Source organism: Idiotropiscis lumnitzeri, chromosome 1 (assembly GCF_059441095.1).
Source record: "Idiotropiscis lumnitzeri isolate Australia: NSW breed Sydney's pygmy pipehorse chromosome 1, RoL_Ilum_1.0, whole genome shotgun sequence".
Classification (NCBI taxonomy): domain Eukaryota; kingdom Metazoa; phylum Chordata; class Actinopteri; order Syngnathiformes; family Syngnathidae; genus Idiotropiscis; species Idiotropiscis lumnitzeri.
The window spans coordinates 3475372-3496767 of NC_142391.1; the positions used below are offsets into that span (position 1 = coordinate 3475372).

At 42.3% G+C, this 21396-nt stretch overlaps 2 protein-coding genes and 1 long non-coding RNA gene across 4 annotated transcripts; 2 read left to right on the forward strand and 1 right to left on the reverse strand.

Moving 5' to 3' along the window:
- Window positions 1-417: 417 nt before the first annotated feature.
- On the forward strand, window positions 418-2331 carry cldn11a (claudin 11a). Its single transcript, XM_088305718.1, has 3 exons — window positions 418-734; window positions 1398-1562; window positions 1723-2331. Exons 1-3 carry the CDS (start codon window positions 503-505, stop codon window positions 1989-1991), a joined length of 666 nt encoding a protein of 221 aa, XP_088161844.1. The 5' UTR covers window positions 418-502; the 3' UTR covers window positions 1992-2331.
- An 876-nt stretch (window positions 2332-3207) lies between these two features.
- On the reverse strand, window positions 3208-21186 carry slc7a14a (solute carrier family 7 member 14a). The gene is made up of 10 exons (XM_088310712.1): window positions 21042-21186; window positions 16779-17200; window positions 15364-15600; window positions 14072-14289; window positions 13553-13699; window positions 13072-13280; window positions 11820-11967; window positions 9914-10400; window positions 9583-9819; window positions 3208-8246 (listed from the first exon to the last, which is right to left on the reverse strand). Exons 2-10 carry the CDS (start codon window positions 17083-17085, stop codon window positions 7981-7983), a joined length of 2256 nt encoding a protein of 751 aa, XP_088166838.1. The 5' UTR covers window positions 17086-17200; window positions 21042-21186; the 3' UTR covers window positions 3208-7980.
- Window positions 11440-14387, forward strand: LOC148342691 (uncharacterized). 2 transcript variants are annotated; one of them, XR_015846116.1, is made up of 2 exons: window positions 11440-12396; window positions 12806-14387. It is a non-coding gene; the product is annotated as an uncharacterized LOC148342691 (long non-coding RNA). The 2 variants fall into 2 exon arrangements; XR_015846115.1 differs by having other exon boundaries at window positions 11440-11990.
- Window positions 21187-21396: the final 210 nt, after the last annotated feature.

Genomic DNA, 21396 nt, shown 5'->3' on the forward strand with positions numbered 1-21396 from the left:
TTTCCTCCCACATTTCAAAAACATGCACGGCAGGTTGATTGGACACTCCAAATTGCTCCTCGCTATGAGTGTGGACTTTCAAATAATTTGGTGCAAAACAACACAAAGCGATGGCTGAAATTGCCCCCAAGTCGTTGTATCTTTTCATATTTGACCCAACTTGAGTTGTTTTAGACCCAACAGATTTTTGAGTGATTATTTATTTATTTTCTGGGGGACATCATTGAGCGTCCAAAAGACGTTCCGCCTCGCTTGTTTGCGATGTTGGCCAGCAGGGGGCAGTATACGATGTGAAACTGAAACCAATCTGGAGTTTAGACTTGTCAAAAGGAGGCGGGGCCAGTGATGACGGATGACTTTGTGATTGCCCGAAAAGTTTGGGTCCCCCCCCCCCCTTTTCATGAAATTTACGATACAAAGCAATCTCTTTGCGAGAAGCTTCACTCCTCACAAGTCAGGACCTCATTTTTTGATTGAACGTCAGCCATTTCTTTTGGACACGATGGCCAAGTTTTGTGCGCTGCTGTGCGGTTTTGTGTTGAGCCTCCTGGGCTGCTTGGGCATCTGGATCGCCACGGCCAGCAACGACTGGCTCGTTCTGTGTCGGCACAGCCAACTGGCCACCTGCAGGATGTTCGACGTGGTGAGGACCAAAGGTCCGTGGGCCGAATGTTCCACCACCGCCTCCAACGGAATGCAGACCTGCTTACCTTTCCAGATCTTCGACCTACCTGGTATTTAAAAAAAAAGAAAAAAATCAACTTCATCTTCCTTTTTATTTTTCACTTTCTTGTTTATTTTCTGTATTTTTTTTCTCTCCACTTTTAATGATTAGTTTTTTAAGTAGGGTTTCAAATTACGGTTGTTTTACACGCAGTACATAGTAAGTTTAACTATAAGAAGACAATATTTGGTCGTGAGAAAAGTTTGAGTCATTCGTGTGCTTGTGATTAGTTTGACACGTTTGAGCGTTTTTAATCTCCCAAATTTTTGTTTTATTTGGAATTTTTGTTCCTGATTCTGATATTTTGTGCACTTAATTACAACCTGCACACACTGTTAGGTTTTACAAATATGTTTGAAGCTTGACTCTTTTTCATTAATATATTTTTTTTAAATTTTAAAATATCATTTCATTTGACATTTTTTATTAAATATTTATTTTTTTAGTTATTTAATTATTATTCGTATACTTTTGTAATATTTATTTGTTATGTGCATTTCATATTTCTTTTTAATGAAAATATTTGTACTACAGTGACTTTTATGTGTTTTAAGGTAACTTGACTCAAACAAATTTCCTTTGACAAAAAAATTTCTTTTCATGTTTTCTTTTTGGATATTTAAGTGCGATTTTAGGTAAAAGTTGCTTTCTTTTCTTTTTCCCTGTTGCGCAGTTTACGCCCACGTCACTCGTGCCCTGATGCTCACGGCTTCCATCCTGGGCTTGGTTGCCATGGTGATGGTTGCCATGACCATGCCCTGCATCCGCCTGGGTACCAACGCCCAAGCTTTCAAGAACAAGTGCGCCGTCGCTGGCGGAGTCCTCATGCTCACGTCCGGTAAGCGCTTTGGCAGTTTCGTGATTTTCAACTTTCCCACAGAAGCCACAAAAAATAAAAAATAAAAAAAATATTAGGAACACAGAATGACGACGTGCACAAATATTGCGACACCGCCACAACAAACTTGAAACGATCATTTCACAATTTTTACCCTCAGGGTTATGCGGGCTGCTTTCCACCGTGTGGTTCTTCATCGGCGAGAACGCCAACGAGCAGGTGATGTCCTTCGGCTTGGCGCTGTACGCCGGCTGGGTGGGCGTGGTCTTGTCCCTCCTGGCCGGCGTGGTCCTGGCCTGCTGCTCGACTGCGCCGTCCCGCCCGTACCAGGACGGCGGCAGAGTTTACTTTTCCAAGATGGCGGCAGAGACCGCCGCCCCCACCGCCATGCCCGCCTCCACCAAACACACCAAGAGCGTCCACGTCTGATGAGGTCAGAGGTCACCTGGGATTTCCCCGCCTTTGTATACTCCCTCTCGGTGGACGGACATCAGATTTTTATGAATTAACTTCTGCTTGTTGTTATGCATCTAGTAAATGTTGAAAGTATCAAAAGCAAATGTGTGAATTGTTTGTCGATTCCATAATTTCGTCGATGACAGCGTATGGTACGGAACGTAGAGATGGACGGCTTGTCACAAATATATTTTTTTGTGCTCAAGCACACATTCAGTATTGCCAAAAGTCTTCCTTTGTGGTTATTTATTGTTTTGTTTTTTTTGCATTCTTGTTTGAATTTTCCACAATAAAGTATTTCACAAAAATCAAATATGACTTTTCTTTCTGGTTTGCTGTTAGTTTGTTTTGTGAGGACGCCGCTGATGTCTGGAAATGTTTATCGGCGACCTTGACTTGGAGAAGACAGCGCACACGCATTGGGAGATAACGGCCATGTTGTGTATTTACGAGCTTGAAAACCCTAATCCAAGTTCAAAACCCTATCACATCGTGTAACTTTGGTGAATAAAAAAAATAAAGAAATAGTTTGAAACCCTAATCAAAGTTTAGAAATCTACTTTAAAACCCTAACCCTACTTTGAAACCTTAACCCATGTTTAAAACCCTACTTTGAAACATTGGCCCATTTTAAGACCCTAATTTGAAACCTTAACCATAGTTTGAAACTCTAATTTGAAACATTTTCCCATTTAAGACCTTAATTTGAAACCCTAACCCTACTTTGAAAAATTAACACTAATTTAAAACCCTACTTTGAAACATAACATTTTAAGACCAGTTTAAAACCCTACTTTAAAACCCTAACCCTACTTTGAAACCTTAATCCTTGTTTAAAACCCTACTTTAAAACACTAACCCAAGTCTAAAACCCTACTTTGAAACATTAGCCAATTTTAAGACCCTAATTTGAAACCTTAACCATAGTTTGAAACTCTAATTTGAAACATTTTCCCATTTAAGACCTTAATTTGAAGCCCTAACCCAAGTTTCAAACCCTACTTTAAAACTCTAACCCTACTTTGAAGCCTTAACCCAAGTAAATTTGAAACCCTATTTTGAAACATTAGCCCCTTTTAAGACCCTAATTTGAAACCTTAACCATAGTTTGAAACATTTAAAACCCGACCTTGAAACGTGACACCCGTTAAACATGCCAAACAAAGAGCAGGCACAATAACTTTTTTTTTTTTTGTATTTGCAATTAATAACGTTCCCTGTTGCATGAAAACAACAACAGCACAACTCGGCAGGAAAAAAAAGTGCACTCCAGAGCAAGTTAACAACTCACACACACACACGCAGAAGTAATCAATAATAATAATAACGGTAATTAACAAACATACACACACGAAGTTCACAAAGTCCGAAAACAACAGAGCAGAGGAAAAGAATACAGATTCTCGATTCAAGTAATGCGAGTTAGACGACAACAAATGCACCAGCACAGGAAGAACACGGAAATTTTTTTTCAATATTGTGTTGTAGTAAAACATTTTCTGCATGTTTTCCTGCTTTGCAACTGTGTGCTATCCTAGCGAGAGATTTTTATTTGTTAGTTTTTTTGTTTTTTTTAAATACATACAAAGGAGAGTCATCATCGCACTGTTGTGAAAAATAAATATTCTCGTCAGGCCTCCTCGCTTGCAGGTAGAAAAATATTCGCTATGTGCTCTCTTTGTGTTACTTTTGGGAATTTCAAAATTGGGACGCGGGCGGGCAGGATCAACAAAGTCATCTTCGCTACTTGGAATGGCTGGAAATGGAAAACGCCGACGACTGGCTCGGGGGGGGGGGGGGGGGGGGCATGGCAAGCTGTCAGTGGGCGATTTTTTTCAAATTTCGCTTGTCATGCAAATTTGGAATTGGTTGGATAAGCGACGTCGAATTGGCTTGTTCTCAACACAATTTGATGGAATTAAAAAAAAAAAAAAACACAAATTACAAATTTGAACGTTAGCATGCTCTCGCGAATTTAATTTTTGTGGAGATTCACCAACTATTTAATATGATTTTTTTTGTAGTTTTTAGTGCGTCTTCTTTTTTTCTCTCATTTTAAGGTGAAAGTTTCGCAATAATTTTTGTCGCTTTAATTTTTTGCATCTTTTGCGCCACACATTTTCTATGATTCTTTCATTTAGTGCTTACACGTGTGAATGTATTTATTTATTTATTTATTTTTGACGATTTATGTAACGAGCTTTTGACATTACACTGCTGAGCCGTTGTTGGAAAATGGGACAAAATATTATTCGTATGTGCGTGGGAGGTTTATCTTTATTGTGCCAATATCGTACTTAAATTCTTTGTTCAAAAGAATTTGGAACCTTAGTTGTTTACTTTTTATACAATTAGCTAGTTTAGCACTATTCTTGCACAATTTAAAACTGTACAGAATTTTGCTATATTTTTCTTTTTGATTTTCTCGACACTGCGCCCGCCTTATTATCCAGAATGCGTTATCATTTGAAAAATGTCGTAATTTAATGTTAACATTAGTCTGTGATTTTTCTTCTCCAAAAGTCTTTCAGCAATTTTTGAAAATAGTAAGTAACTTTGTTTGTTTGTTTTTTTTTTGTTTTTTTGTGCTATTTCCTTTAGTGCGAAACTTTTTGTTTTTCTAAAATGATACTTTTGAAGTGAAGCTAAATTCTTTGGTCAAAAGTATTCGCAAGCTAATTTAGCTTTGCCGAATGTTTTGGTTCGGCAACATATCGTAGTTTAGAATCCCTAGTCACAGTCTGACATTTTTTCAGAATTCTCGAGTCAGTTGGCACGATTGGCTATTTTTTTTTTTTCTTGTCAAGCTTGACAATTTGTGAATCGCTAAATGTTCACTAAAGAAAATGTTTCATTTTATTTGGTGAGACCGTTTCGTACGATTTCATTAACAACAAAAAAATATTTTTACAGTTTTGTCGACTGCTTTACTGAATTCTTGAAAAATATTCAAAGCCTTTGTGGTTCACTTGACTTTGTTTTTTTTTCCTGCTAAATTCTCAAACGAGTGGCGATCATTGGCTGGCGTGAATGTATAACGTGACCACTGCATGCAGCACGACAGTGACAGTCTCGTGCATGAATAGCATGCTTCACACTCACCACACACACACACACACACACGCGCGCACACGCGCACGCACGCACACTCGCACCATCTTTACAATCCGGCATCTCAGGCTGGACGACACCTGAATGAGTCGTTATTTTGGCTGAGCTGCGACTGCCTTTGGCTGCGTTGGGAGGTGATTAAGGTACACAGGCTGGAGTGTGGTCGAGTCCCAAAATGGAAGGGGGTGGGGCTTTGCGATCATGTGACATGGGCAGAGGTAGGGCGGGGCTTAGCGTGGCATCCTTAGGTTTAGTGCATTTGACAAATAAGGCTTCACCTTTAAAAAAGGGAACAGATGCAGCAAAGAGGGACGCACAGGGACGAGGTGAACGGAACACACCACAACCCCCCCCCCAAAAAATAATAATAACGTCAACACAAAGCCCAAATCATGCCCGACAAAACTGCAACTTTTGAATTGGTACATTCTCCAAATGCAAACACCGAGACGCTAGTCGCGTGAGTTTCGGTGATGCATCATTGATCGCGACACTTGAACATGCAAAGGTGGGGGGGGGGGGGCGACATCCATATTTACACAAATATTCAAAAAGTAATCTTTGAAATATCGATATCATAAGGATAAGTAATTCATACGCTTGTGTATTGTGATATTGTCTGTCTTCATGTGTTGCCCCACTGATTGTGTTCAAATCTCAAATTTATATTTACGCCCACAAAGATGCTTCGTTGGCAAGTCTATGGCTAAGCTATGTGGTTGCCAACGAGTAAATCATTTGGTTTAGTCTGACAGTACTTCAACTGGGAGTTGTTTTTTTTTTTTCTTTTCAAGATATGAGCCGACGTTTGCTTTGATATGCAAGCGCAAACACAGGCATCAGCATTTTTGTCGTTTACCGTCAAATGAAATTTAACCACATTTTTAGTTCGCTAGCTTCATCTCAATGCTAACACATAATGATAAATGGCATCGAGAGGATATTTCAACACAGTGGAGCAACACGCAGCAATGTTTGCGGGCATAAAAAAAAAAAAAAAATTATAGAATTAGAATAACATTTTTTTTTGGGGCGGGGTGGGGTGGCCGATTTTAAACGAGCTAATAGCGGACGATTCAAGCGGCCTATTGATCCACAAGTCAGGCCCCAATTCTAGTTTTTCAACTCCAAAAATCTCATTTTTCTGTCCTCTAAGATATTTTTTTTAAAGTAGCCGTGAAAGTGTGACTTTTGGGCAACATCAATATTCAGAATGTCCCGAGAAAGAAATCCAAGAATCCCCCAAGTTGGGGGTGGTGGAGACGCCAAAACGCAACCAGGAAGCGGCAAGAAGTGTACAATATCTTCATTGAAAAAAAGGCATGCACACGAAAAAGACCGCAAAGAACCATAAAAAACAATGACATCGATTGTTCAACAAAACATCGTGCACGGGAAGCGCGTGCCACATGCAGAACGGAACAAACACAGACGGAACAAAAAAAAACATCCCATCACGGAGCATGAAGGCACTATCGCAAGCAAAGTGAGTCCGAGTACAAAGTGTGAGAACATCAAAACCCGCTCTTCATTCCTTTTGCTCAAAACCGGAGCTGGGCAAAAACAAAACGGGATAATTTTTCGCATTAAAAGTTCTGGAAGATTTGTAGCGATTACTTTTTCTTCCAAAATCAATCATCCCCGTTGCAATTATTCATTTATCTCATTAACGCTTCTTAATTGATTTATTGTAAATAATAAGATGAAAAAATGCAGCAAACTAAACTTAGAAATAAAGTAAGTGTTTAGTCCACTCATTGTGGAAAAAGGTGAAAAGATATTTGAAAAATATGTTACACCAATATATTTAACAGTTATATTTGTCATATTAATAAAAAAATGATCAAATAAAAATAAAATGCATAATTTTTGATGGAATTAATTTATTGAAGTGTATCAAATGATTTGTATTTATTATGATTCATTTATCTCATAATAATGTTTTGTTAAATAAACAATATTGCATTTAAAAATAAAATAATTGGCTATAATTAGAAATATTTTTTTAAAGTTATTTCTATTAATTCAAATTATTTGCATTTATTTGAAAATGATACCTGATTTAATGAAAATAATTTTAGAGATACATACAACGTTTCTATATAAATAAATTTTTTCCAAGATGGCCGCAGAAATTGTATTGTATTGTATTATGTGACCAATTGGTTCATTCGTTATAAAATAAATCCTAAATAGTAAAGCAAACCAACAAACATAAATATTAGTCCTAAAATTGATTTATGAAAATATATTCATATTGATTTATTTTATTCCATTCATCTCATTAAACAGTTACTTAACTAGTTTACTGCAATGTGCTATTTACAAATACATTACACAAATATATTATCATAATTGGTCAATTGATTAAAAATCGATTCTAAATAATATAATAAAGAAGTATAAATACAAAAATCAGCATATTTTTAAAAAAAATCTGCAGCTATGAATGAATTAAATGTAAAAATCAAAATGGCGCTTGCTCAAAATGTTTGCCCATCTCTGGTTTAGCTATTTTTTTTATTTCTAAAATTTTTACTCTGATAAGAAGACTTCTTGTCCTGTGCACCAAACAGCAAAATGAGTGCTCCAATCTGCAGCGTTCCTTCCTCGCTTATCTCCTGCCATGTCTGCACTTTGCTATCAGTGTTTAGGAGGGAATCTTTTTTCAGTGGTGAAAACCCGGCAAAGGACGTAGCACAGGGGGGGCGGCGGTAGAGGGATAAGTCAATCGAGCCCACGGAGTCCACACACAAACAGCAACCCACCCACATGCTGGCATGCACGCTTGCCCACCGACCACCAAAATCCCGCCGGACCACCACTTGAGGCAGGGCCAAAGTCCGTCCCTTCAGAAATCCATGGGGTCCTCGTCCAGCAGGGCGGCGCCGGGCTTCCGAACGGGAGTGCCGTCGCTCTCCGGCTGAGCCTGCGGCGCTCTGCCCACCGGGCCCGATGTGGCCTCAGGCGGAGGGTAGAAGTCGTCGTCGAAGCCGCAGAAGCCCTCGTCCACGCCTTGGTCGTAGCGCTGGTAGGTGGAAGCGTGTGCCTCGTTCTCCCGGGCCGTGATCTCCAAGGTGCTGTTCCACATGCCGTAGCCAAAGTAGATGAGCACGCCTGGCGCAGGGACGAAAAGGAGTTTCCAAAAGGATTAAATGTCCAAAAACATCCAGATCATCTATCGCATATTTTTCCCCAATAACCTGCATTCATAACACACACACATATGAGAGAGAGAGAGAGAGAGCGTGAGAGAGAGAGAGAGAGGGAGGGAGAGAAAGAGAGAGAGAGAGAGAGAGTGAGAGAGGGAGATACAGAGCGACAGAGAAATAGAGAGAGAGAGAGACACAGAGAAAGAGAGAGAGAGAGAGAGAGAGAAACAGAGAGAGAGAGCGATAGAGAGAGCAAGAGAGAGGGAGAGAGAGAAAGATACTGAGTAATATATATATATATATATATATATATATATAGAGAGAGAGAGAGAGAGTGAGAGAGAGAGAGAGAGAAAGAGAGCGTGATAAAGAGAGAGAGAGAGAGAGGGAGCAATAGAGAGATATAGAGAGAGAGCGAGACAGAGCGAAATTGATTGAGAGAGGGAGAGAGAGCGTGATAAAGGAACAGAGAGAGAGAGAGAGAGAGAAAAAGAGAGCGTGATAAAGAGACAGAGAGAGAGAGAGATATAGAGAGAGAGCGAGACAGAGCGAAATTGATTGAGAGAGGGAGAGAGAGCGTGATAAAGGAACAGAGAGAGAGAGAGAGAAAAAGAGAGCGTGATAAAGAGACAGAGAGAGAGAGAGATATAGAGAGAGAGAGACAGAGCGAAATTGATTGAGAGAGGGAGAAAGAGCGTGATAAAGGAACAGAGAGAGAGAGAGAGACACAGAAATAGAGCAATAGAGAGACATATAAAGAGAGAGAGAGAGAGAGACAGAGCGAAATTGAGATCGGGAGAGAGCGTGATAAAGAGACAGAGAGAGAGAGAGAGAGAGAGAAAGAGAGCGTGATAAAGAGACAGAGAGAGAGAGAGAGAGAGAGAGCAATAGAGAGATATAGAGAGAGAGCGAGACAGAGCGAAAAATTTGAGAGAGGAGAGAGAGCATGATAAAGAAACAGAGAGAGAGAGAGAGAGACAGAAATAGAGCAATAGAGAGATATATAAAGAGAGAGAGAGAGAGAGAGCAATATAGAGAACAAGCGAGAGGGAGAGAGAGAGAAAGATACAGAGCAATAGAGAGATATAGAGAGAGAGAGAGAGAGAGACAGAGCGAAATTGAGATCGGGAGAGAGAGCGTGATAAAGAGAGAGAGAGAGAGAGAGAGAGAGCAATATAGAGAACAAGCGAGAGGGAGAGAGAGAGAGAAAGATACAGACCAATAGAGAGATATATATAGAGAGAGAGAGCGATATTGAGAAAGAGAAAAAGCCATCCACTGAAGCAAATCATGTTACTCACCAACAAGACACCATATGGAGAATCGTATCCAAGTGATGGCGGACAGTTTGAGCATGAGGTAGATGTTGACCAGCATGGCGGAGGCGGGCACGAAGGGCACGCAGGGCGCCATGTAGGGAAGCCGCTTGGGGTTCTCCGGCTGCTGCAAGATGATGACCACCAGCAGGGCCAGCACAGCCGCCAACAAGATCAGGAGCAGCAGAGCCCACCAGCGAGCCTCCTCGATGCTGCTCGCGCCTGCAAAAAAAAATTAAAAATAATTTGGAATTTTGAAGGGAATAAATAAATAAAAAGTGAAATTCAAGATTCCAATGAAATGGAGCCTACTTACCAAATATGATAAAGGAGCAGAAAGCGAACATGAAAATGAAGAGCAGCAGCACACACACGGTGACGGTCTTCCCTGTAGCGGCGGTGGGCCGGTCCATCTTCCCCGGAAGTCCCAGTCGAATCCTCAGGGTGTAGTAGCGAGGCCCCAGCAGTTTCTTGAGCCGGCGCGTCGCTCCGCCCTCCGACTCGTCGGCCTCGATGCCGCTGCCCATGTCCACGGTGCCGTAGTTGGGGTGACCGGCGGCGTAGGCGTTCTTGTCGGGTTTGCCGATCAGCATCTCGTTGTCGCCCAGGGACGGCAGGTTCTTGGCGCCGCACGTGTTGGTGGTCTCGTCGGCGTCGTCGCGGCTCGGCGAGCAGGCGTCCTTCTCGCACTCAGCCAGGACGCCTTCCTTCCTCTTGACGTTCTGCTCCTCGGACAGGAAATTGACGAAGCCGTGGATGTCGCCCTCGGGTTGGTAACGCAGCAGGAGCACGCACAGGCTCACCTGCGCGAGGACACAACATCGTCACTTTGGTGGCGGGAAACCAAATTCCCGTGGCACGGGATGCACCATGCAGAATGAAAAAGCATTTTTTTTATCCGAGAAGAGCAATTAAATATAACACGGTGGAAAGGTGCACACTGTGACGTTTAGTGTTGCTAATGAGGCTAAGGTAAAGTTAGCACGTGTGTTTATTTTCAGCATTAGAGTAGGAAATCGTAAAATAGCATTTTGTCTGACAAGACTTTTTTTTTTTTTTAACCCAGAGTGGACTGAGTGCAACGGAAAAGAAAACCACTGCAGCAAAGTGAAAACTGTGGCGTTTAATGCTACTAGCGAGGGCTAAGCTAACATTAGCACGTGGACTCATTTTTATCACTTTTAAAATCAATTTAATAGAGACTAAGGTCAGCCAGAAAATGGAGCGCAGCAAGAAAAGTGGAAAATATCACTGAAGGATACCGCAAAATCCAAGCGGCATTGAACACATCACCGCCCGTCTGTATTTACGTATTCGCATTTTAGGCCGATTGAACACTCGAAATTGGCCTTAGGTTTGAGTGTGAGCGCGGATGGTTGTTCGTCTTTGTGTGCCCTGCAATTGGCTGGCAACCAGTTCAGGGTGTCCCCCGCCTACTGCCCGAAGATAGCTGGGATAGGCACCAGCACCCCCCGCGACCCTAGTGAGGAGAAGCGGTATTGATGATGGATGGAGCGGAGCGCAGCAAGAAAACTGAGCTTGGCAGCTAAGTGCAGCTAAGCTAGCACGAGAGCTCATTATTTCCAATCAAAGTGAAAACTGTGGCGTTTAATGGTACTAGCGAGGGCTATGATAACATTAGCACATGGACTAATTTTTGTCATATCTGACAACACTTCTGGAATCAATTTAACAGAGACTAAGGTCAGCCAGAAAATGGAGTGCGGCAAGAAAAGGGGTTAAATATGCAGTGTTATACACTCACATTAAGCATAAATGATAAGCTAACGTTAGCCCCATGTTATGTCTTTTTGGCCAACAACACTGAAGGATGACGCAAAATCCAAGCGGCATTGAACACATCACCGCTCGTCCGCATTTACATATTCGGAGCGGAGCGCAGCAAGAAAACTGAGCTTGGCAGCTAAGTGCAGCTAAGCTAGCACGAGAGCTCATGATTTCCAATCATCAGTAATGTAGCAAACTGCGAAAATCCAAGCGGAATTTAACACATTACGCTTCTGCGGAGACGTTCCACCTGAGAAGAGAATGAAGGCACCAAATGGAATGAAAATGGAGCGTGAAGCGAAATTAGCATGCGCGTGACATTCCTTTGAATGAGAACTTTTCCGACACATCGAGATGGGCGACGCCAATGTGTGCAAACTTGAATTTTGGGGTCATTCAAATTAAAACGAAGACGATGCTGGTCTTGTACTCACCAGCGTGTAGGCCAGCAGTGTGCCGATGGACATCATCTCGATGAGATCTCGGAGACTGACCAGCAGGGACAAGAGCGCCGCCAGGAAGCCCGACACCACACACGCCACTGCTGGGGTCTCCGTGTACGAAGACACGTGAGCCAAGAACCTGCGTGTGAGCACACACACGAGGTGAACAACATGTCACGGCAAAGTTTGGGCGTATTTTCCAAACATTAAAAGGAATGTTGCTTGTTTCTATGTTGAAATGAGTTGAGGACCTTCATTTGGTAAAAAGTCGTGGTTTGCTGCCATCTTATTAAAGCCTAGTGCTAAGAAATTTTGTTCAAGTAAGTTGAGGAGCTTCATTTATGCAAAAGTAGTGCCTCGGTGCCAACTTGTAGCATTCTGGTGCCAAGGAACTATGTTGAAGTGAGTTTGAGGAACTTTGTTTTTACAAAATTAGTGTTTTGGCGCCATTTCGAAGAATCCTGGTGCCAAGGATCTAAGTCGAAGTGAGTTGGAGGAACTTTCTTTTTCCAAAAGTAGTTCTTTGGTGCCATTTTGAAGAATCCTGGTGCCAAGGAACTTTGTTGAAGTGAGTTGAGGATCTTTCTTTGAATGACATTTATTTGTGGTGCCATTTTGTAAAACGTTGAAATGAATTGAGGAGTTTAATTTGGTAAAAAGTAGTAGTTTGCTGCCATGTTTTCAAAGCCTAGTGCTAAGAAATTTTATTAAAGTAAGTTGCAGAGATTCATTTCGACAAAAGTAGTGCTTTGCTGCCAAGTTGTGATGTCTACAGGCAATTGTAAATCTTTTGTGGTTGGTGTCAATCACTAACTGGGGGGGCAGCGAGATTAAAATCTGACTTTTTTCCACCAAAATAGTTGTCTTCTTTACAAGAACCAAGTTCTATTTTATTGGAAGGAAAATCCATCATCTGTCAATTTTCGAACTTTTCTAAATCTAACTTCAGTCATGTAATATTATGGTTTTTATTTCAGATATAAAGGCAGCTGACATTCGGCGATTACTATTCGATGATGTCGGACGTAAGATGGCTGACGTGCGGCAAAACTGGATGGATGTTGAATGGACCGGCCGTTCGGGAAACTTGTGAAATTCCTGATGGCCACCACGGCATGCAGAGTTTTTGTTTAAATTTTCTTAGTAAATGATACAAAGCGATAATGATTTCGAGGAGCCCCGAGAGCAGTATGAGAAATCTTAAAAAAATAATAATAAATTTAAAAAACAACCGTGCACTGACTTGAAGAGCAGGCCGTCGCCCGCCATGGCGTAGATGACCCTGGGCATGGGGAAGAGCGAGCCCAGCAGCGAGACGGTGAGCCCGGCGATCGAGCCCACCGCCACGATGTACTTGGCGAACATGCAGCCGTGCGCAGCGAACATCTCCATCAGGGGGGCGTCGGCGTCGATCTGGTCGTAAGGGACCATCAGGGTCAGGATGACGGACACCTGCAGGCGAAACCAGAGCGCACGCTGACACATGCTCGGTTCCGGGACCTGAAAATCTTTTGCCGCAACGTGAAATAATTTTTTTTTTAAAAAGTCACAAAGCGTATGAGCATTGAAAATGATGACGATTCCGCCACCACAATGCCTCCGTCTTCTTCAGAGGCAGCCGTTGCCCCTGGCAACCATCATCCAACATGTCCGAATCGCAAATAAGAAAAGTTGGAGCGTGGCGCCCGGCAGGCTGTAGGTGTGCGGTTTCCACGGCAACCTACCGACACGTACGCCGTGAGACACGTGACCAGCGAGGCGGTGATGGCGTACGGGATGGACGTGTTGGGACTTTTGGCTTCCTCTCCCGTCGTGGCGATGATGTCAAAGCCGATGAAGGCGTAGAAGCACGTGGCAGCGCCTTGCATCACCTGCGGCACAGAGATAGAGCGCTACATTAAAAATACACGTAGAAGTTTTAATTTTTTTTTAACAACGAATAATTAAATAAAAAAAAATTCTTATCAAATAAAATATCAAATGAAAAAAATGTATAGTAGAACATTTTTAAGATTTTATATATATTGAAAAAAATTAAAATAAATATATATATAGAGAGAGAGAGATATTAAAGATATATATATATATTTATAAATATACGTATATATATATATATTTATAAATATGTATATTTATAAATATAAGTGGATATATATAGATATTTATATTTATTTTTTTATTTTATTTTATTTTTTTTTTTATTACAAAAACTAAATGGTGCCTGTCTGTATGTTTGGACGTACCCCCGACCAGCCGAAAGGCAGAAATCTCCCGTGATCCCAGTTCTCCCCGTTGACGAAGAAGAGGCCGGCCACCATCAAGAAGAGCCACACCAGCAGGTTGATGACGTTCAGCACGTTGTTGAAGCCCACTGAGTTCTTCACCCCCAACGCCACGATCACCGTCACCAGCAGCGCGATCAACAACGCCAGCAGGTCCGGATACGACTGCTCTCCTTTACCTGATCCCAAAAAACACGCGAAAATCAAGATTTTAATAAATAAAAAATGACTGTGTCTTGCTTGTCCCAACTTGAATTTAAAGAAATCTCTGAAATAATTGTAAATTTCTTACTGTTTGTACTCTTCGAGTTATTTTGACTAACTTTTGTTTTTCGTCTGAATCGCTGAGTCATCATGAAAATGGAGCGCAAATAACTTCTGATTAGTGGCCAAATATTTCAACACGTAGCAGAATGTGCCTCTTCATTCACGTTTACAAAGCAGAGTTCTTCATAGAAACAACCAAATATGAAAAAAAAAAAAAAATGACTTTATTCACTCGATAAAAAAAAAAAAAATACTTTGTAGCTTTTTCTTTTTTCATTCGTTACTTTTCTGGAGTCGAATGTGGTTTGGTTTTACAAAAAAAAAACACCAGTTTCAAAGCAAAAAGCAGAGAAAACAAGCATTTTTGTCATACAAAGAGCAGATTAAGGTCATTTAATTTGGATTTTGTGACACCCAAAAATAGAAAACCTAAAAAAATGGGCTTTTGACCAAACAATCATTTAAAGTTGCACTCATAAATTTTTGGATATCAGCACAATTCTCATATTTTTACTTCGAAAAAAAACAATACAATGAGTTTGAAATGAAATGAGAAAGACTTGCTAAGAGTTCTGAAACATTTGGCTGAATATGAACAAATTACAAAAATTAAAAAAAAAAACACACTGAGCTTGAAAATAAAAATGTTCTTGCGGCCAAAGATTGCTTAGGTGTTGCTTTTCAACACCACGGCAGGTGCTTGGCTGATTCGCAGTCGACGTTTGCTGCAAACGCAAACAAGAGCGCCAGCGAAGGGAGCTCGGGTGATGCGATATGCGTGTTGCTAGGCAACCGGACCGCCACATGACAGCACATCCTTCAGTTTTGCAATTAAAAAACATGAACTGCTCCCCACTTGTCTGACCATCTGGGAAATGATGGCGCCCTGTCTTCTCAGATTCCGTTTGCATGCTAGTGTGGCAAAATATTGGATCACTTTATAGATACAGATCCCGATATACGGACAAAGTCGCCTCCCAACTCACCAAAGCCGTTGAGCGTTCCGATGTGCGCCGTCATGAAGCCGCTGATGGTGTGATTGGCCAGCGAGTCGGCCATGCTGCTGAGCGCCGAGGCGCCCGCCGCCGTGCCGATCAGGTACTCCAGGATGAGGTTCCAGCCGATGAAGAAGGCCACGCACTCGCCCACGGTCACGTAGCTGTACGTGTAGGCCGAGCCGGTGGTCTTTGGCACGCGCACGCCAAACTCGGCGTAACACACTCCTAGCACATGGAGGCCGGATTGAATATTGTTGTTCGGCGGGAATATAACTAATGCAAATTTATGCTAAACTCCATTAGCCTGCCTATGGCGTTTTCCTTTGGACATTAGCATTAAGCTAGCGGTGAAGCAGGTCCAATCAGTTGTCAGCCGATATAGCAGAGGATCAGCCTGGCGGTCCCGTGACCAAAACTGGGAGACTAAAGGGTTTGAAAGTGCTTTGAGGTTTCCTGATGGATATTGAACATTTTCTATTTGGGGCGTGGCGCTAAAAATTCCCGGAAATTCTCGATTGCGCATCAAAGTACAAAAAGCGTAATTTTTGGAAAATACCCCAACGTTGTCAATATATATATCAATTTATTCGTCCTGTCACAAGGAATCCAAAAATGTATATTTTGATATGCGTCTGACTTCAAATGATGGCGCTACGATGCAAAATAGGGAAAGGTCAACAACCTTTTATGGGCAGTCAAATTCACAAAAAGGGGTAACCGTTTTGAAAGTTCAAGATTAGCATTTTTACTTTTGATTGTTGTTTATTTGAACTAGCAATACATGAAGACAATCAATTAATTATTAATATCTCTCAAATTGGTTCATGCCAACAGGTTTAAGTCAATTTGACGTCCGCTAAAAGGTCGGTGACCTTTTCATATATTAGGTCATAGCGCCCTCATTTCAAGTCAGATGCATATCAAAGTTCACATTTGTGGATTCCTTGTGACAAGGCGAATCATTTGATACACATCTTGACATAATTGGGGCATCTTTCAAAAATGACTGTTTTCGAACTCCAGAAATTCCAACTTTCAAGCGGCAAGAGGAAGTAAAAAAAATGTTCAGTATCCTGTTAGGAGCCACAAAGCACTTTCAAACGTTTGTCTCCAGGGTTTGGTGGCGGGATTTACAGGCTTGATCCTCTAGGAATTTGTGTTGCCATGTCAACGTAATCTTCCCAGTGCCTTCAGAATCAACAGTGTGCCCGAGAGATCATGTCAGCATTATTCCATCCTCTGATTGGTTGGGCGGAGCAAAAGTTGTTCCGGCCAACTTGACCATGCAAAAATTGGCTAAAATACTAAAATAAATGAAAAAAAAATTCAGGCGACAAAGAGCCTTCCGGAACAGAACTTGTTGCTAAATTAGAGAGTCTGAATTTGGTTTGGAATTCTCTTACCTGACAAAATGGAGGCCACGGCGGCGATGATGAAGGACACGATGACGCCGGGGCCGGCCATCTCTTTGGCCACCAGGCCCGACACCACGTACATTCCCGTGCCCACGCAGCTGCCCACGCCGAGCGACACCAGGTCCACGGTGGAGAGCACGCGGGCCAGCCGGGTGCCGTGCGGGCCCGTGCCCGACATGGCCGAGTCCAGCATGGACTCCACGGGCTTGGTTCTCAGGACGCGAGACGTAAAGGTGTGCCACATGGCGCCACATTGGACCCGCCGGGGATCCAGCTTGCCTGCCAGGCCGCTCATGCTGACAGTTGGGAGTCAAGGAAGATTTTTTTTTTTTTTTTTTTTTTAAGCGGGGTGGGCGTTATTCAGAAGGCGAGATCACGGTTGTCTCGGTCCCCACGTGGTAAGAAATGATCTAGAAATAAAAACAATCAGAAATTTTGTATTTTGAGTTGCATTTGAAAAAAAAACAAACATCAAAGTTAAAAATAATGCATGTTGGGTCAAAAATGGCCTGACAGAACCCAAAGGTTGCGACAAATGAACAAACCACAAAAGAACACCATTTTTGCCGATGTTTTGGACAAAATGTGAATTTTGGGGTTGTTTTGGACAAAGAAAAAATTGGGGGGTTCATCGGTGAACAACCAGATTTTTCGAGTTATTTGTAGTGTTATAAATGAGTTCATGAAATGAAAACAAATCTAAATGTTGGGTCAGTTTGTTTTTTTTACACCAAAATAATTTGGTCAATAGAACAGAATTTTTGACACAATTTGATTTGAGGGGGGGGCGGTGTTATGTGTAATAAATATGTTATAAATGTGTCATTTTGTTTTGTTCAAAGCGAGAGTCAGCGGCGGATTTTTTTTCGCCGGCTCTCCTGACGCCTGCTGTTGAAAAAAAATATATAAATAAATATAATACGAGCGCCATTAGCTGGAAATTGCATGTGTGGTCTGCTCTCTTCTCTCAACTTGCACTTTCGTGAGCCGACACTCCAGTGACGAGCCGGGCGCCCACGTCGCCACTCGGCTGCGATATCAACCGCTCCGCCCATGATTGAGCGCATCAATTTGGGCGGCCAACATAACATTTATTTTCAAGCCATGAGTGGGTTTTTAATTTCAGGCAAACGCGACGAGAGAGAGAGAGAGAGAGAGAGAGAGGTGAATTGGGGTCAGTGTTGAGGACTGGCAGGAAATTTGCAGGAAATAACCTGCGCCATGAGAGAGAAAGGTGGGACAGCACTCACGAGGAGTGCGTGTGTGCGTGTGTGTGCGTGTTGTGGGTGTGTGTGTGTGTTTGGGGGGGGGGGGGGCGTGTTTGAACAGTTCCACGTGGGCCAAACAAGGCAAGACACAAAGGATGGCGGGCGTGCAGGCGGGCAGGCGGCAGGTGTTCCATCTGCTTCCCGCTTTGCCAACAGTGAAGAGAAAGGTTGGCCTTGCTTTCATCCAAAAGGGCGGCGGGATTATTTTTCCAAAAAGGCAAACAAGTGCCATTTACAAGCCAGGTACAAAAGACTCCCACAACGTAACACGCTGCACACCACAAAGTGTCCACGGGGACATTTTTTTGGGGGGGAGTCCCAAGGATGAGCATTTCTTGAAGATTTCCAATTGAGGCGACTTGGCAACCTAAGCAATCACAGTTCATCTTGGGGAAGATCACATGACCAAACTGTCACGGCAAAAATACATCGTGTGAATGTGTCGTTTGACCATCCACATACACGAAATGTAAACGTGACTGTGCTTTCACGTGAAAAACAACACACACGCACACACACACGTTAACCATCAGTCTCTCTTTTTACATACCAAGCAACACACACACACACACAAGTGCGTGTGTACGTGTGTGTGCGACGTGGACGGCATTAGCATTTAGCTGACGTCAGTGCGAAATGCAGACAATAGAGCGGCGGCGGCAAGAGTGTGTGTGCGTGTGCGTGCGTGTGTGTGTCTTAGATCCATTGTCGGGTGAGCGAAAAAGAAAAGTCAAATAAAAGAGTCACATGCCAAGAAACGAAATCCAAATTGATCTCAAAACTCTACGAAGAACCTCGGACCGCCGTGTGGTTTCCCAGCTTGATGCAGATTTCAAACATGAAGCGACGCTGGAAACCTAATTGACCTCATTTACATTATTTTAACCCGGCTCATGTAACACTCCTTTCAACTCTTAACTCAGATGAGAAACCCAAATTTGAAACCTTAATCCAATCTTGACAAATTCATTTCAAACCCTACCCCTAGTTAGGAAGCTTTATTTGATTTATTGATTGATTTATTATTTTAGGGTTTATTGTTATTATTATTTTTTTTATATTTAAAAAAAAAAAAAATCAAAAATATATCATATCTGATCTAAAAAAAAGCAATTATTATTTCACATATTTTTGATGATTATTTTAGGTTTTTTTGTATTTATTTTTTTATTATTTATTTGATCAATTATTATTGATTTATTTGATTTCCAACCCTATTCCAGTCTTCAAACCTTACTTAGAAACCCCATAACCCGAACGTAAAAACTTCAACCATCCTTGAAATCTTATTACAAAACTTAATACATACACACACGCACAAGCACGATTTAAAAGGTTGGTGCTGCTGTTTTGGGTTAGCAACCAAGTCCAGAATGGGCTCGGCGGTGAACACATTCACGCTCGCGTTCATGATCGCGTCTTTCAACTTTTTGCTTTTAAAGCTGATGAGAAAAGGGAAGCGTGGAGGGAGGGGCCATTACGCTATCGTGAAATATTGTTTGTTGGCCTACTGCGATGTTAGCAAGCTAGGCTACATACACCAGAAGGAGTACTCTGAAGTGAGGATGTCTTCGGGGACTTTGTGCGTGTGCGTGCGCGTGTGTGCACAATCTGCCGTTTCTAAATTTGTCTGTTACGTAATCCTCGGCTTCCACTCGCCCATGTTTTTGTTTTTCTGACGTCCTTATCGTCAAACGTGACGTCTGGCTGACACATTTCCATCTAGAATGCCAAGAAGAAGAAGAATAGAATAAGATCCTAATTTAAAACCCTACCCTTGGCTTGACACCCACATTTGAAACCTTATTCCACGTTTGAGACTTTCATTTTTAAACCCTAACCTTGGCATCTTGGCTTCAAACGTGAATTTGATGCCTTAGTCCAAAAGTTTGAAAGCAAAATTTGAAACCATCAAACAAATTTGAAACCCTAATCCCGATTTAAATCACATGTGCTTGTTTGACACCCCACCCCTGGCGTCAAACACTATTTTGAAAGCCTTGTCTTAAAACCTTCACTTGAAACCCGAACACAATCTTCAATTACGAGTTTGACACTTTAATGCAAACATTTCAAACCCTAATTTAAAACCTGACCAGAATTTGTCTTTATTTTTGAATTCTTAACTCTGACTTGAAATCCAAACCCTTTTTTTAACCTCTCACGTTGGCTTGAACAACCAATTTGAAACCATAAATCAGGTTTCAACCCCAAAACCTGATTTTAAACCCTAACCTGGTTCAGAACCCTAATTTGAAACCTTCGTACAAGTGTTCAACGTCACATAAAAAATGATGGTTAATCAATTAAGCAATCCATTTTGTATCGACCGGTCTTCATTACAACTCTTCAAACTGCCGGGTCGAGACTGGAAAGTAACCCAATTTGGGTCACAGGCAATTTGAAACAAATTTGACAACCAAATTATGAGTACAAAGTTCAAAACAACCCAAAAAGTCGGGTCAAACGGTCCATTTTTTAATCAAATTGGGTTGTTGTTGTTTGCAGTTCCAAAAGTGTTAGCTTGCTAACTTTGGGTCAGAGGTGGGTCACACCCTGGACTGGTCGCCGACCTATCTCAAACACCCAATGACGCATATGACTAATTTTGAGTCGGCAATAAACGGATGCATTGAGCCAAGAAAAATTGAAAAACCAACCCAGAACCTCAGCACTGCGAGTCACACGTGCTATCCACGAGTGGACAATGTTTTTTTTTTTTTCCTTTCTTTTTTTTCCTCTCTATTCAATCGGATGGAGCACCTGTGGCGTTTCGGGGGTGTGTGCGCGTGCGTGCGCTGCAGACGTCTATACAGAGCCAGAGAGAAAGAGAGCGCGTGCACGAGAAAGCAAAAGAGAGAGAGAGAGAAAGCCGTAGCCATGTCATGAGGGATTAGCCCACTTCTGCGCTGTGACATATGACGTCACGTGGATGCGAGAACAACGCGGTCGATTGATATATCGCGACATCGATCCTACTCACCCGCGGTGCGGAAAAACAAAAAATAAAAAATAAAAAATAAGCTTCCATCCCCGTCGTCTTCCTGCACTCCAACGCCGCCTCCCCGCGCCTCCTGTCCGGTCAAGGTGAGGCGCGTGTGCTCGGCTGCTGCTGCTGCTGCTGCTGCTGGTGGGGGTGGTGAGGAGGGGCGGGGGAGGTGGGAGGGGGGGGCATCAACACGCCCGCTGCAGCGTCACCTTCAGCCGACGTGTTTGTTGTTCGCCGGGTGGAAAGCACAACAAATGGGGGGGGGGGGGGTTAGTTGTAAAGAAAAAGTGAAGAGAAGATGGTGGGAGAGGAGGAAGAGGAGCGGCGTGGGGGGTGGGGGGGGCTCACT